Below are 15,905 nucleotides of genomic sequence, written 5' to 3'. Positions count from 1 at the left end.
AGACACAATGTTGAAAATGAACTATACAAAATGTGGGGGAATGGGAGGGAAAAACTGGGAGAAGGGGTAACATTGTCCAAAAAGAAATGTACTCATGATCAGACTTGTATAACTGTAAACCTTCTGTATATCATCTTTATAATAACAACAAGAAAATAAAATTTTTTAAAAATTAAACTAAAAGAATAACTATAGCTGGCCACTGGTAGCTCATGCCTATAATCCTAGCAACTCAGGAGGCTTGCAGTTCAAAGCCTGGGCAGGAAAATCTGTGACTTTTATCTCTCATTAAGCACCAAAATAAAGCTGGAAATGGAATTGTGGCTCAAGAGGTAGAGTTCTAGCCTGAAGCAAAAAAAGCTCAAGTGTCCAGGGGCCCTGAATTCAAGCCCTAGGAGCAGCACAAAACAAAAGGATGCTTATATTACAGCACTTTGACAGTTCATGACAAAAATATGAAAAATTACTCCAAAACTTCACTCCTAAGCCACCTTTCAGCTTACCTTTCAGCTGTCTCATCCTCTGGAAGAAGAGTCACAGCATTTTGAGGATTCCAGTTTCCCAAGGCATCACAGCTTCCACATATGGCAAAAACTTCTCCTAAAGAAAAGCCTTATCAGTTGTTTCCTACTCACACTTCAATTTCAGAAAGCAATAAAAAACAACAGTCAGTTGCAATAGTTCAACTGACTTTGGAATCTCATTGAAGAGGGGAAGAGACTGATGGTGATCTGGGGCTGACCAAGGGATCACACTAACACCTGCCTAGTAACTTGACTGACCTCATCAAACTCAAAGCCAGAAGGAGGAAGGCCAGATAGGAACTTTTTTTCTTCATTTCTTCAACTACCTATTGAGCTCTCAGGAAACAGAATGACCAGGCCACAGTCTCTTCAAGGCAGTTTTCAGTGTAAAGCAGCAACCATTCATTAAATGCATGAAAGTAGTCAAGCAAAAAAACAGTATTTTGGGCTGGGAAGGTGGCTCAGTGGTAGAGTGCTTGCCTGGCAGGTAATGAGGCCCTGGGTTCGATTCCTCAGCACCACATAAGCAAAAAGAAAAAAGCAAGAAGTGGCGCTGTGGCTCAAGTGGTAGAGCTCTAGCCTTGAGCTGATGAGCTGAGGGACAGCGCCCAGGCCCAGAGTTCAGGCCCCACGACCGGAACCACCCCCCCACAAAACAAACAAACAACAAGAACAAAAAAAAACAAAAAACCAGTATTTTCCAAGAATTCAAATAGTAGCTATAAAGCTAAAGTAACATTATCATTAGGATAGTACTAATAGTACTGATCCTAGGGTTTGAACTCAGGGCCTGGGTGCTGTCTCTGAGTTGAGCCTTTTTGCTCAAAGATAGCACTCTACTACTTAAGCCACAGCTTCTCTTCAGCATTTTGGTGGTTAACTGGAGATAAGTATCTCAAGGATTCTCTCGCCTGGAATGGCTCTGAACATCTATCTTTACATCTTTACAGGTGTGAGCCACTTGAGCCCAGCTAACAATGCAATTTTTATACCCTAAAACAACTCATGAGAAACCTAGCACTCCTTACTAAAATGGCTTATCATTCCACCTGAACATTTTTCACCAATAAAACCACCTTTACTTGCTAAATTTTCTGTACTCTGAAGCTCTTGACACATATCACCACATTCTGAACTAATATAATTAAAATACACAAAGTCCATGACAATGAAATTGAGTGCAAATTCTAATTTGGCTCAAGATGTATTTCTACTTTTCGCTCTGAAAAAACATCCCAAATGGACAGTATGAAACTTGCATCAGAGGTATGCTTTCTGCACCTTAACAACATCCTGGTAAATGGCTTTCTTACTGCTTCCCTATGAACAGGACTTCTGAAAAAAAGAATCTTTTTACTAGAACAGACCTGTCTTTAATTAGCCCTAGTTTATAAGACTATAAGGACTTGAAGGCTAACTAAAGAACACATTCTTGTCCCTAAAAATGAGGATCTAGAAGAGTGTACCAACCTATCTTGGTTAAGAATGTGAACTTGGCCAAAAAAAAAAAAAATGTGAACTTGGACAGACAGGGACACAGATATACAGACTCTCCCTTCATCCCCTCTGGCAATTGCTTTAATGGGGAGCTAGGCATGGTGGCATACACATGTAATCATATCACTATGGAGGCTTAGGCAAGTGGTTATAAGTTCAAGGCCAGCCTGTGCTATATAATTAAGACTATCTCACCATTACCAACCCCTCCTCCTGCAAAAACTGAAACAAAACGAATAAAAACTTCTGCGATGGTCACTAGAACAAAAATATTATATATAGAATGAGGCATTTATTCTTTGAACATGTTTACCCCATTCTTTGTCTGTGTCTATCACTATGCTAGGCTCATAAATTATAAAGATAAGGCCCTGACTTAGCTACCTGTAATTCTTGCAACTCAGGTGGTCAAGATCTGTTTTCATAAAATTCTATCCACATATTAAATCATTCAAGTAATCCTGTAAAATCTCTACAAGATATTAGAAAATAGAAACCCTGAACATTTCAGAGCCCCTTACCTTGTAGAATGTGGGAGTTAGGGGAGAAAGTGGGCACAGATATAAGCAGATGCAAACAGAACTGGAGAAACTGCTCAAAAGAAAGAAGGAAGGAATGGGAAACTAAATGTGCCCCACTATAGCCAGAGTTTATTTCACAAGGTGATATATAACCCATTTTAATGTTATATTACACTAAAATTAGTTCACAGTGCCTCAAAAGATAACATAAAAAAAGCAGTGAGACTAAAAAAAAATTCACAAGTAGTGAATGGTTATATTAGTCAAATATTTCACCAACATCTTGAACTAACTCAGTTTCCCTCATTTTTTTCTGGGCAAAATCAAATAGATTTATTACAAAGCAATAGGATATTATTTGAGATTCTTTTTGCCCTCATGTTTACTATATTTTAAGCATATTCCTGATAGATGAGACCTAAAGATATTCTTATCTAAAATTTATGTATTTATTTATTAACTTATTTATTCTTTGTCAGTCCTGAGGCTTGACCTCAGGGCTTGGGCACTGACCCTGAGCTGCTTTTGCTCAAGGCTAGCATTCTACCACTTGAGCCACAGCTTCATTTCTGGCTTTTTCTGTTTATGTGTAGAAATAGAACCCAGGGCTTCATACATGCTAGGCAAGCACTCTCTACCACTGAGGCACATTCCCAACTCCTCTCATCTAAAATTTAAACCCACTCTAATGTAAATATTTGATATTTAAAATAGCCCAGATAAGAAAAATATATAATTTTAAAATTTGTTTTAAAGTAAAGCTTTACAATACCTGGTAAAAGAGTTCCTCTTATTTCAAAGGTAACCTGAGAAGGAGTCATTCTGATGGATTTACTTTACAATTCTTGCTAGGAAGAAAAAGAAAAATTTGTCATTCATAGGACATGAAAATACTAACAGTAAGCTGGGCACCGGTGGCTCACGCCTATAATTCTAGCTACTCAGGAAGCTGAGATCTGAGGATCACGGCTCAAAGCTAGCCTGGACAGGAAAGCTCAGGAAAGTCCGTGAGACTCTTATCCCCAATTAACCACCACAAAAACCAGAAGTGGCACTGTGGCTCGAGTGCTAGCCTTGAGCTGAAGAGCTCAGGGATAGCAGACAGCACCCAGGCCCAGAGTTCAAGCCCCACAGCCGACAAAAGACAAAAGAAAAGAAAATACATTAGATTGTTACAATCAAGAAACAAGTGAAATGCAGGCATGGTACTCAATAGACACTACATGGAAATAAACTATGAAACCTGTGGGCAGGAACAGGAGGGGGAAACTAGGTGAAAGCAAAGGAAAGGGTGACATTGTCCAAAAAGAAATATGCTTATTACCTATTACTTAATTAAAAATATTACTTATTACTTAACTGTGATCTTTCTGTATATCACCTTTATAATAACAATTTTAAAAAAGAAAAAAAATGTTGAAGAGGGAAAATTGTTTGAAAAGCAGAACACAGAATTTGAGAAACTGCTCAAAAGAAGAAGGAAAGAATGGGAAACAAATGTGGTCCACTATAGCCAGAGTTTATTTTACAAGGTAAAACATAACCTAGGTGTAGTCGTTTTAATGTTATATTACACTAAAATTATTCCACAGTGCTTCAAAAGATAACCCAAAAAACAGTGAGATTTTTAAAAAAAATTCACAGATAGTGAACAGTTATATTAGCCAAATATTTCACCAACTTCTTGAGTTAGCACAGTTTCCCTCATTTTTTTCTGGGCAAAATCAAACAGACAAAATGAAAATGCCTCAACTATGAGGAAAAGACTCATTTCAAGATCCTTCTATGTAAACTGACCATATACCTGAGAGGCATACAGAAACACTTAAGGCTTTAAGTTACAGACCTGTTCACTAGAAGTATATGAACCAGAAATAGTGCAAAACAGTGAAGTGTCAACAGTTTTTTATTTAAATTTTAAGGGGATAGATAAGATTCTCTAGCCACATACTTTTCTCTTCTGATAAGCAGCTGCTCTGAATTCAACCTATCTTTTCTGGGCAGGCTGATGTTATGATGATGGACAAACAACAACAACAAAAAAACAGAAAAAAATGCTTGATTCAAAAGACGATTTCTGCTTTAATTAGTATAGTATTTTAACACAAGGAAACAATCACCGAAACAAATCAGATATTTTTTTCAAGTTTAAGAATCTGTTTCTAGGCCAGGTACTGATGGTTTACGCCTGTAATCCTAGCTACTCAGGAAGCTGAGATCTGAGGATTAAGGTTTGAGGATTAAGAAAAGTCCCCAAGAGACTCCAGTAAACTACTTAAAAAATAAACTATTCAAAAAAGCCAGAAGTGGCACTGTAGCTCAAGTGGTAGAGCACTAGCTTTGAGCACAAAGAGCCTCGGCATCCAGGTCCTGAGGTCAAGACCAAGGACCAGCACCCCCCTCCAAAAAAAAAGGCTCTAATTCTAACACAGTGTAGCAAAGCATACACACAACAGCCCCCCCCCAACTCCCGCAAAAAAAAATCCTCTCAGATTTTCTCTTCATAGAGCCATCATTAAAGATCTGCACATTTCAAAGCACAATGTTACCAAATTTTACTGGTTCTTGATCTTGCAGGCTTGCCACTCTTCCCAGTTATCAAGTTCATTTAATCATCTACCTGGATATAACTATAACCTGGATATACTATAATCCTAATTTAAGCTTCCAAATCTCTTTCCAATATTTTATCAGTGAGAGTATTTCTCCTTACATTGTGACTTGGAAAAACTTTGGTTATTTACAGAAGTTGAAACTCCTAAGTTTTAGTTTAGAATTTACTGCTTTAACTCCTTTACTGCTTTATCTATTTTCCTCTCTACTAATGTTTTTCTTTCTTCCTGTTTTTTCAGCCTAACACATCTGTTTACATCACATAAGCAACTGAGGATTTAAAATACAGATACACTGATCAAGATACTTATATAGTTTAAATAAAGAACATATACTCTACAAGAAAAAAGAACCTCTTCGTACAATTAAAGATCACTTTAAAAATTAAAAAAAAAAAAATAACACCCACATTGATGTCACATATGCCTGAAAGTTCCAACATGTCCTAATCATCAAGGTTCCTATCAAGTCTTTATTCACTTAAAATTTAATTTGCATTTACACATTATAAAACCTTCAAGTACTTTTCATGGTTATTCCTTTTTCTATTTCTCCTTTGTTTTCTTCCCTCTTCTTGAACAAATTCATTAACTCTGCAATGGCCATTTAATAAATACTGCTACCAGCCAGGCGCCAATGGCTCACACCTATAATCCAAGCTACTCAGGAGGCTGAGATCTGAGGATTGTAGTTCAAATCCAGCCCGAAAAGGAAAATCTGTGAGACTCATCTCCAATTAACCACCAGAAAACTAGAAGTGGCACTGTGGCTCAAGTAGTGGAGCACTTGCCTTGGGCTGAGAAGCTCAGGGACAGTGCTCAGGCTCAGAGTTCAAGCCCCACAACCAATAAAAAAAATAAATACTGGGGCTAGGGAGGTGGCTCAGTGGTAGAGCGCTTGCCTTGCATGCCTGAGGCCCTGGGTTCGATTCCTCAGCACCACATAAGCAAAAAGAAAAAAGCCGGAAGTGGAGCTGTGGCTCAAGTGGTAGAGCGCTAGCCTTGAGCTGAAGAGCTGAGGGACAGTGCCCAGGCCCAGAGTTCAGGCCCCACGACCGGACCCAATAAATAAATAAATAAATAAATACTGCTACCCAACAATCATATTTCTAAGTCAAGACAAGTAAATCTGTATTAGCAGTTCTCACTGATGGCCATTTTGCCCACTGGGGGATATTTGGTAAATGTCACATCATTTGTGGTTGTCACACTGGGAAGGAAGGATGCTCCCAGTATCTAGCAGGAAGCAGCCAGTGCTGCCAAGTACCATACAATGTACTGAACAGCCTTCCACAAATAATGTCCAGTTCCAAATATCAATAGAGCCAATGCTCAGAAATCTGATCTAGTGTCCACATGGAGCTTTTAAATAAGATCAAGAATCCAATTTCAATATTAGCAATGAGCTATGTATCATCACATTTACGTCAATTATAAAATGTAATGCTGAAAGTATATTTCATCAATTAATGTATGTCAAATATATTAGGTATATGTTTGTGGCAACATCACTGACTCATTTCAATATAGCCACCACAGCGTCATGAGGTATGGAGATAAAGAAAGATTTAAGTCTACACTAAAGAAAAACTTGGTAGAAACAATTTCCATGATACTGTATTTGGCTTCCTGTGTCAAAGAGTAAACATGAGCTATTTAAAGTATCTACACAGCCAGTTCTCCAAGTACCAAACAATGTTCTCAATATAAAAACAGCTCCAGATTGTTACCCCCTCATTAACCTGTTGTCTGAATACGTGAATAGTTGTTTGAAACGATACCTGATATTATCTGGGTATACTATAATCCTAAGAGTATAAGTGCTTTCCAACAAATACAGTGGTTTATTGGTACACTACAATCTTATATTTAACTATTTCCTTCACATTAAAAAGATACCTTAAGGCTGGGAAGGTGGCTCAGTGGTAGAGCACTTGCCTTGCATGCCTGAGGCCCTGGGTTCGATTCCTCAGCACCACATAAACAAAAAGAAAAAAGCCGGAAGTGGCGCTGTGGCTCAAGTGGTAGAGCGCTAGCCTTGAGCTGAAGAGCTGAGGGACAGCGCCCAGGCCCAGAGTTCAGGCCCCACAACCGGACCCCCCCCCAAAAAAAAGATACCTTAAGCTAACAATACTTGGAAAAGACCCTAAACTCCAACCACCCAGCAAAATGGCTGAACAGCCAAGCTCAATCTTAAACATAATGTGTACTTTCTCATCCAGTGTTTTCTGGCACAATTCTCAACAAGGGAGCAGTCTCATATACATGATTACATAGTTGGCACTCAGCTCTTTGTTAATCAATCTTAAATAACTAACCAATTTAAGGGAAATCAGATGTAATTATTCCTATGTATGAAAACCAACAAGAACAAAAGACCAAGCTGGTACAAATATCTCATTTCTACTACAAACAAGAAATGTAAAAATTCTGAAGAAAAAGGAAATTGATTATTGAATTTTTCATCCCTAAAGTTGTTTATCAAGTGGCCATGGTAACCTGGAAGTAAACAGCTGCAGTATTATCCAAAGCTATATGCAAAAACACAAAATCATCCCCCAAAATTCAACAAGGCATCATCTTCCACTTGATTTGCCAAAAGTTAAACAATTTAGTTCAATTTCTACCCTTCAAAATATATACTACAACACCAAATAAAAGTGTGGGGAGCTGCCTTGAAGGCAGTGCACTTGCCTGTGAACACAAGCAGGACTGAAGCATAGTTTGGCACTTAGCTACCACCAAACCCCAAACAGCAGTGAAGTAAAAAAACTGTTTTTATCATGAAACTAACTGAAAATCTGTACTTCCTCTACTTCTAAATAAGCAAAACCATCCCAACTTGGATGCGGATGGTCTTCCTCATAAACAAAAAACAAGGGTAAGATGAAAAATGCTAGTGGTTGTATGCACAAGAGCTGATGGTACAATTTACCCAATCTAGTATAGACTACACTTCCTGACACGTTTTGTTTTCGCTTTTCAGTACAGCCTCCTCCATCATGAGATTTTTAAGAATACTAAGTACTCTCATCCAAGATTTTTAGCATTTTAATATTTTAAAAGATCAAGTTTGCAAATTGATATTGTAATTTGTTTATTTACACATTTTTAGAGCTCCCAATACCTGATAAAATAAATTTCAATCTATTCTTTTATCAAACAACACTTTTCCAGCACAAAGCCTTACCTGCTTGGGAAACAAAAGGGAGATTTAAGCAAGGAAGATACAGGAACATTTAAAAAGCTGAACTGCAGTCAAGGTCTTTTTAGCTAACGTATATGTATTTCTAACAACAACAAAAAATCTGTTCTAAGTTTTTCAAGAGAAAAAGCTGTTTCCAATTCTTGCTCTTTCCTAGACCAGCAGCTTTGGTCTTCCCAACTAGCTATAAACATATGAAATGCTTACACTAATTTATCTTCATTTTGGCAGAGGATCATTATGATCATTCTTCTCACTTCTGTATACTTTTTATTTTTGGTACCAGTTCTGGGCTTCAACTCAGGGTCTGGGCACTGTGCCTGAGCTTCTTTTTGCTCAAGGGTAGTGCTCTACCATTTGAGCCAGAGCTCTACTTCTGTCTTTCTGGGTAGTTTTTAGTGGGAATAAGTGTCTCACAGACTCTCCTGCTTGGAACTGTGATCCTCAGATCTCAGCTTTCTAAATAGCTAGGATTACAGGCCGTGAGCCAGCAGCACCTGGCTCCACCTCTGTATACTTTTAAACCATTATTTTAATCAGACCTGTAGACAGTAATGGATTTTTTAATTATGCATTTCTGGAGATCTCATTAAGCCAAATTCATTCCTTGACTAACTTTCTAAACAATGTAATAATGTTTTTCCAAATATTTTCCACTTCATCTTATTCTGATATATTTCATATATATTTCACAAACTTTTCCTAGTGAAATTATACACAATGATTTATCAAACCTGCTTTTTTACATATCAAAATTTCCTCACTGAATCTTTTGTGTGTGTGTGCTCCTAGTCTCTGAGCCCAACTTTCCTGTATCTAACTTGGAAGATTTAAATTTTATCTAAATTATTGGTGCCCTCCTTGGTTTTCCCTAGTACTTGAATCAGGAATGGACTAAGTCATGTGCATCTTGATGTCTGCTTAATTTTGTTCAGTGAACCCAAAATACAGATGGGGGGCGGGTGAGAACTGACAGCTTGTATTTATTTCTTAGTCATATAACAACTGTCAAGAGGGGAGAACTATGGAAGACATGACACTGAACAAGATGCATTCACTTTACTCATAATCTGAACTGAAATCCCTTTGTACAACTACTTAAAATGGGTTTAAAAAAAAAAGCAGCAAGCAGAAAGACGTATGGGAAGGGTAGACCAGGAAATGTAGCATGTAGAAAAAGTATAAAACAGTAGATCAAATGGGTAAGAGCTAAATGGATGGAAAGGGGGGGGGGGGATATAAAGAAAGAAGAAACGATCCCCAGACCCTAACATCTTGCTCGTTTAGCTCAGCAAATTTTTTTTTTTTTTTTTTAACAGAGCAGATTCAACAACTGCCTCAACGTGTAAGAATCCTCTCCCCTTTCGGGACAGAAAAATCATGCCACCCAGTTCTCTTTGCAAGCAGGCGATGCAGCAGGAGAAGGTGGGGGTGGGGGCAGGTGGGGGGAGGGGGGACCTTCTTCCCTCCCCATTCCCCCCTCCTCCCGCCCCATCCGCCCCGAATCGGCCAGACACTTGGAGAAGGCTCCGCGGAGCCAACGGAACTGGGTAGCCAGCCGTCTTCAGTTCTTCTCCAGGGCACTGGTGGGGATGACTAGGGTGGCGGGCGCGGCGGGTCCCGGCGATGACTGGAGAGTTTACCCAAGCCCAACTCTCGACTGGCACCCGGTCGAAATTTCACCCGGCTGCTCCCTGGAGCTGCCCCCCCACCCCCCATCTCCCCCCCACCAACCCCCCCCCACCAGCCTTTTCCTTTCTGTCTGTTTTTCTTTTCTGGCCACTATTTTTTTTTAGGTAACAACAGAAAACAAGCAAGTTGTCAAAGCCCCGCGAGCTGCTGAGGACCGAGTATCGCCGGACGACGGGGGGGGGGGGGGGGATGCTGTGCGCGAGTGGGGACCCTAGAACTTCAGAGGCATCCCCCCCTCTTTGTTCCTAATTGACTATTTCGTGACGGTCCTAGGCCCTCCCTCACCCGGTCCCCAACCCACACACGATCCCCCCCACACACACACACACCCCCGAAGGACACGAACCTCACCGCCAAGTCCCAGGGAGTCGGGGATGACAAGAACAATACAGGCGGGAGACCACCAGCCGGCTCCACACACGACGCCCCGAGCGAACGGCCGGGCTCCGGCGGGGCGGGGGAGGACCCCGGCCGCCCCGGCCGCCCCGGCCTCCGCGCTCTCCGCACCCCGGCCCTGGGGCGTCCTGACACCTCGGCCTGCCACGTGAGTGGCCGCTGTGGCCGCCCCGCACCGGGCCCCGCCCGCCTCACCTGCCGGACCCCCCCCCGGGTCAGTGGGGCCGCTCCGTGCCACGCCGCGCCGGAGAGCGAGGGCTGCGGTCCGACAAGCCGAGCGCCGGCCGCCCGCGCCTCGCCAGCGCTCCTCCAGGCCGCCCGCAGCAGCGCCCAGCCCCGGGAAAGCGCCTCCGCTCAAACCGGTTTCAGCTGCTCTAGACCAAACTGCCGGGCCACCCCGTGGGGCGGGGCCGAAGAGAGACGGGGCAGTGCCTGACGTCACGCCCGGCGCCACCAGGGCCAATCAGAGGCCGCGCGGGGAGGGCGGGCCTTCAGGTTCTTGAAAAGGGCTCCGGACGGCGGCCGACAGTGGCCCCGGGTATCCCCGGGTTTCTCGCCGCGGGGCTTTTTCTTTTAAACTGGGACCTGGGGCCTTGGGGAGTGTCTCGTGTTGGCATTTTGGAAAATGAGAGCGATTAGCTGGTCGGATGTTTTCCGAGAACTTTTCTGAGATCTTTACCGGTCCGTAGGGAGGAGCCTTAGGGGAAACCTGCCGAGGCTGAGAGTCGATACTTGTGCTGTGCAGAGTACCCTCCGACGACCTGCCAGCGGGTCACGCTCGGCCATCCCCAACCCCAACCCCCTAATCCCAGACGAGCCTCACCGAATCAGTCTCCAGCGGATCCCAGAGCAAACGAGACTTCGTAGGAATTTTTCTGAATACAAATCCTAGATTTGCCTAATCAAATCTGCCTGAAGATAGGTTGTTCCTATGCAAATGGAGGTCTGAAGGAATTATTCCAAAACTGCCCCCTCTCTAGACAAGTTACAGGCCTTTATTTACACACACACACACACACACACACACACACGGTTTAATTTACTTTGCCTCTCCTTTTATGGTCCCCTTTAGCATTTGCCACTTGGTGAACCAGCAACAAAATTCTGTTAATCAGATTTTGAAAAAGGTCTCCTGAGTCTCCCGCTCACTCGTGTTCACACCTGTAATCCTAGTTACTGAGCAGGCTAAATCTGACTATGGCGGAGCTTTGAAGCCAGTGGGCTTGAAACTCCTTGAAACGCCCAGACTCTAGTTAACCATCAAGAAGACGGAAATAGAGAGAGCAGTGGCTCTTGTGATAGAGCCCTAGCCTTGAGCAAAAAAGCCCAATGACAGCACCGAGGCTCTGAGTTCAAGCACAGACACAGACACACAGACACACACAGACACACACACACACACACACACACACACACACAGAGGCAAGCCTAGAGCTGTGAATTGCTTGGAGTGGGCCTTTGATAAAGAGATTTGTCTTAATGAACTCTTGTTTTAAACAGAACTTCTACAAATCAGATTGTGGCTACATTGGATATTTGAACTTGGATTTGAACCAGGGAATTTCTGACAATATCATCCATTCAGTTAAAAGTGCTGCTTTAGGTTAGGCACGGACTCAGGGACTGGGCCCTGTCCTTTAGCTTTTTTCAAGTCCTGTGCTCTACCACTTGAGCCACAGCTCCACTTCTGGCTTTTTTTTTTTTTAATGGTAATGGGAGATAAGCCTCATGAACCTTCTTACCCAATGGACCTTTCTATCCTTACATCTCAGCCTCCTGAGTAGCTAGTATTACAAATGTAAGTCACCAGCACTTGGCTCCAAATTTATTTAAAAATTAAAGGTTCCTCCTAGTTATATACCATTATCTGTTAAAATCTATTGTTGTATATTGCTAATAGCTTGGAGTTCATTTCATTCTTCCGCTGTAAGTCATACTTCAGTGATGTTTTTCAGGAGTTTGCTTCTTTGAAATGTTAATAGTAGATCATTATTTTCCTGTAATCACCATTTAATCAAGCTATTATATGTCTATTGCTTAATATTCAAGATGATATCCCTAACCCAAGTTTCTTCCCTAAATATTCTTTAAATAACAGAATTATGGTTACCTCTATGTATTCTATGGTTCTGTATCTGCAGAGTCAACAAATGATGGATCAAAAATTGAAAGATAGGAGAGGAGCATGGAAGCCTTTTCCAATTGAGCTGGAGGAATAGGTTGGAGATCTAGGCCCAGACCTGCTAGAGGCAACAATGCCATATTAAAGGATGAAAGGAAAAATAGGGCTGGGGATGTGACTCAAGTGACAGTGCCCCTACCTTGCAAGCTGGAGATCTTAGCCCCACTATTTGTTGGAACCCTCCGCTCCTTAATCTGCTGCAACTGGGAGATCAGACCATGGAAGCAAGGCTTGGGGTACCAGGGGACCTGTAGCCTAATGTTGGCAACAGATCCCACAGTACCATTAACTAAGGTTTTTATTGGTCTTGTGCAAGGAAGTAAGGTACAAACTTCAACACGTGACAATATTTTGTATACAAGTGGTAGGTAACCTTCTGGGAAGGAGAGCTAAACAGCAAACAGCCCACAACTTCCCTAAACCTAAATCTATCCTTAATCTCTCATGTAGTTTAGGGTGGAGTCTGAGTTCTTGGTAAACCAGGACTGATTGACCTCTCCAGGAAAACTCTAGTGTTCTGAAGGTATTCCAAACTCTCAATGCTTTGGGGGGTCTCACAGCTTGTATTTTCCATCTCTTACAACTATTGCCCCAAACAACAACCACCACAACAAGAAAAGCAAGACTTTTCTTCTTGAGATCATTCCCTAACTAATACAATTTAGTAATGCAATTGTAATACAATACTATTTAGATAGCATTTTCTTGTATTGGTTAATACAATGTAACAACTATTCAGTTAGCATTGACTTTGTATTAGAAAGAACTTGAGGCCTTTGGTATACTGAGTGGGGGGGTCAGGGGATGGGTCTGGAACCAGTCCTACAAACACTGAGCCACATTTGAAGGAAGCCACTGTGACCCAGAAACTTTGGAATTTCTAGAAGATAAGAAAAAGCCCATCCTTTTGCATGATTGACAGAGAAGCCAGGACTTACCTAGGCAAAGAAGGGATTTCTACAGATAACGTTTATCAATCTTTCTTAGAAACCCTTTGATAACAAACAGAATATTAGGTAAGTTGTGCTACATTTATCTTGCTGTGATTGTAAACTTCTGGCTCTTCTGTAGAATGATATAAGACATGGCTAATGAGATTAATTTAGGTCTTAGCCTGCTTTTTCCACTATGGCTCTGTATGTTTTGAATTTTACAGAAAATATTAACATTCATTATTTTATTTGATTAAATAATGAAATGTACTTTTTCTCTAAAATCAGCAATACAAGATTTTATTTTATAGATTTAGTGCCTTTTTAATGTATTAATTATAAATCTTATGAGCCAGAGCTAGATATATTTTCTGTCTCTCACTGTATGTGATGTTTTAAATACAAATCTTTTATATGCATTTTACACAAATATATATGTGTGGTATATATTGTGGTACAATATATAGCATATAATATATAGTATACATAATATATATGGAGTACTGGGGCTAGAGATAAGAATTTCAGGGGCTGGGAAGGTGGCTCAGTGGTAGAGTGCTTGCCTTGCATGCCTGAGGCCCTGGGTTCGATTCCTCAGCACCACATAAGCAAAAAGAAAAAAGCCGGAAGTGGCACTGTGGCTCAAGTGGTAGAGCGTTAGCCTTGAGCTGAAGAGCTAAGGGACAGCGCCCAGGTCTAGAGTTCAAGCCCCACAACCGGACCCAAAAAAAAAAAAAATTTCATAAACTGAGACTATTTGCTAGGCAGATGCTATACCAATAGATGCTCTTAAATAAAAATATTTGATAAAAAATTTACTAAGAATTGTGACAGAAAGGTCTGCTGAGCCCAATTAATTTCTTAATTTTTATAAAAAGTGATTAGTGCTAAATTGCTCCATTTTTACTTTATTGAAGTTTTTAAATTCAATTTTCATATATATTTGATTACAAAAAAATATATTGATTGATTTTTTTTTTTTTTTGGCCAGGCCGTGGGCTTGAACTCAGGGCCTGGACACTGTCCCTGAGACTCTTTGTGCTCAAGGCTAACTCTCTACCACTTGAGCCAGAGCACCACTTTAGCCTTTTTATGAGTAGTTTATTGAAGATTAGATTCTCACATACTATGTATAGCTTCTACCTATGTAAGTTTCCTTTTGTGGGTATTATTTTATTAATTAATTAATTAATTAATTGTTGGTCATAGGGCTTGAACTCTGGACCTGGACACTCAAGGCTAGCCCTCTACCACTTGAGCCATAGCACTACTTCGGGCTTTTTCTGTTTCTGTGGTGCTGAGGAATCAAACCCAGGGCCTCATGCATGTGAGGCAAGTACTCTACCACTGTGCCACCTTCCCAGCCCCAGTGGCTATTATTTCAATAATATTAGTTTAGTAAGTCTGTATTTTGTCACAAAACATTGGTTCTTCTCATGTTTAGAAAATGATTTTCCTTTGGTGTTTTTAACTATTATCAGTTTTGTTTACTGCTGATTCTTTTCTCAATATTCATTATGACTTAGATAATTTCTTGTTTGGCCTACAAAAATGTATTTTCCTTTCCCAACCTCTCTCCTGCCCGAACCTTCCATGAGTGTGTGGTGCTGGAGTTTGAACTCAGGACCTTGCACTTACAAGACAGGTGTTGTGCCCCTGGAGCCATGATCCCAGACCTGTCAGAATCTTCTATTGGCTGGGTACCAGTGATTCATAGCTGGGTACTCAGGAGACTGAGATCTTAGGCTTGCAGTTCAAAGCCAGTCTAGGCAGATAAATTCAAAAGACCAATCTCCAATTAACCAGCAAAAAGATAAAAGTATAAATGTGGCTCAAGAACATCAGCAGGATGAGTAAACCAAAAGAGAACAAGAGACCTTAGTTCAAATCCCAACTCTAGCAAAAAAAAAAGGGGGGGGTAGGGAGGAGGGGGGAGATGAAAGAAGAAGAAGAAGAAGAAGAAGAAGAAGAAGAAGAAGAAGAAGAAGAAGAAGAGGAGGAAGAAGAAGAGGAAGAGGAAGAGGAAGAGGAAGAGGAAGAGGAGGAAGAGGAAGAGGAAGAGGAAGAAGAAGAAGAAGAAGAAGAAGAAGAAGAAGAAGAAGAAGAAGAAGAAGAAGAAGTAGTGGTGGTGGAGAGGAGGAGGAGGAGGAGGAAGAGGAGGGAGGGGGAGAAGAACAATGACAACAAGAACTTATGAAACTTAGAAGCAGAAGTTATATCAGATACACTGAGCACCAGTGGCTCACTTCTGTAATCCTAGCAACTCGAGAGACTGCGATCTGAGGATCACATTTAAAGCCAGCTGTGGCAGGAAATTTTGTGAGGTAAGACTCTCCAATTAGCC

The 15,905-nt window shown here is 41.1% G+C and overlaps 1 protein-coding gene across 4 annotated transcripts in view; it reads right to left on the bottom strand.

Annotated features, from left to right (window-relative positions):
- The window catches only part of Gpcpd1 (glycerophosphocholine phosphodiesterase 1), a 56,574-nt gene extending 45,747 nt beyond the window's left edge, over positions 1-10,827 (bottom strand). Inside the window, exons 1-3 of one of the 4 annotated variants that reach the window (XM_070006811.1) lie at positions 10,643-10,827; positions 3,315-3,390; positions 504-600 (exon numbers count right to left, since the gene is read on the bottom strand). In XM_070006811.1, the coding sequence (XP_069862912.1) occupies positions 504-600; positions 3,315-3,363 (146 nt within the window). In that variant the 5' untranslated portion in view covers positions 3,364-3,390; positions 10,643-10,827. Of the gene's footprint in view, positions 1-503; positions 601-3,314; positions 3,391-10,397; positions 10,592-10,642 lie in introns of those variants that run through there. The other 3 variants (XM_070006813.1, XM_070006812.1, XM_070006814.1) reach the window with 3 other exon arrangements.
- Between the last annotated feature and the right edge of the window lie 5,078 nt (positions 10,828-15,905).

The sequence above is a fragment of the Dipodomys merriami genome, unplaced genomic scaffold (assembly GCF_024711535.1).
Source record: "Dipodomys merriami isolate MVZ:Mamm:240054 unplaced genomic scaffold, mDipMer1.0.p SCAF_7, whole genome shotgun sequence".
NCBI lineage: Eukaryota > Metazoa > Chordata > Mammalia > Rodentia > Heteromyidae > Dipodomys > Dipodomys merriami.
The sequence above is the reverse complement of the archived record's forward strand: the minus strand, read 5'-3'. Positions and strand labels throughout refer to the sequence as shown.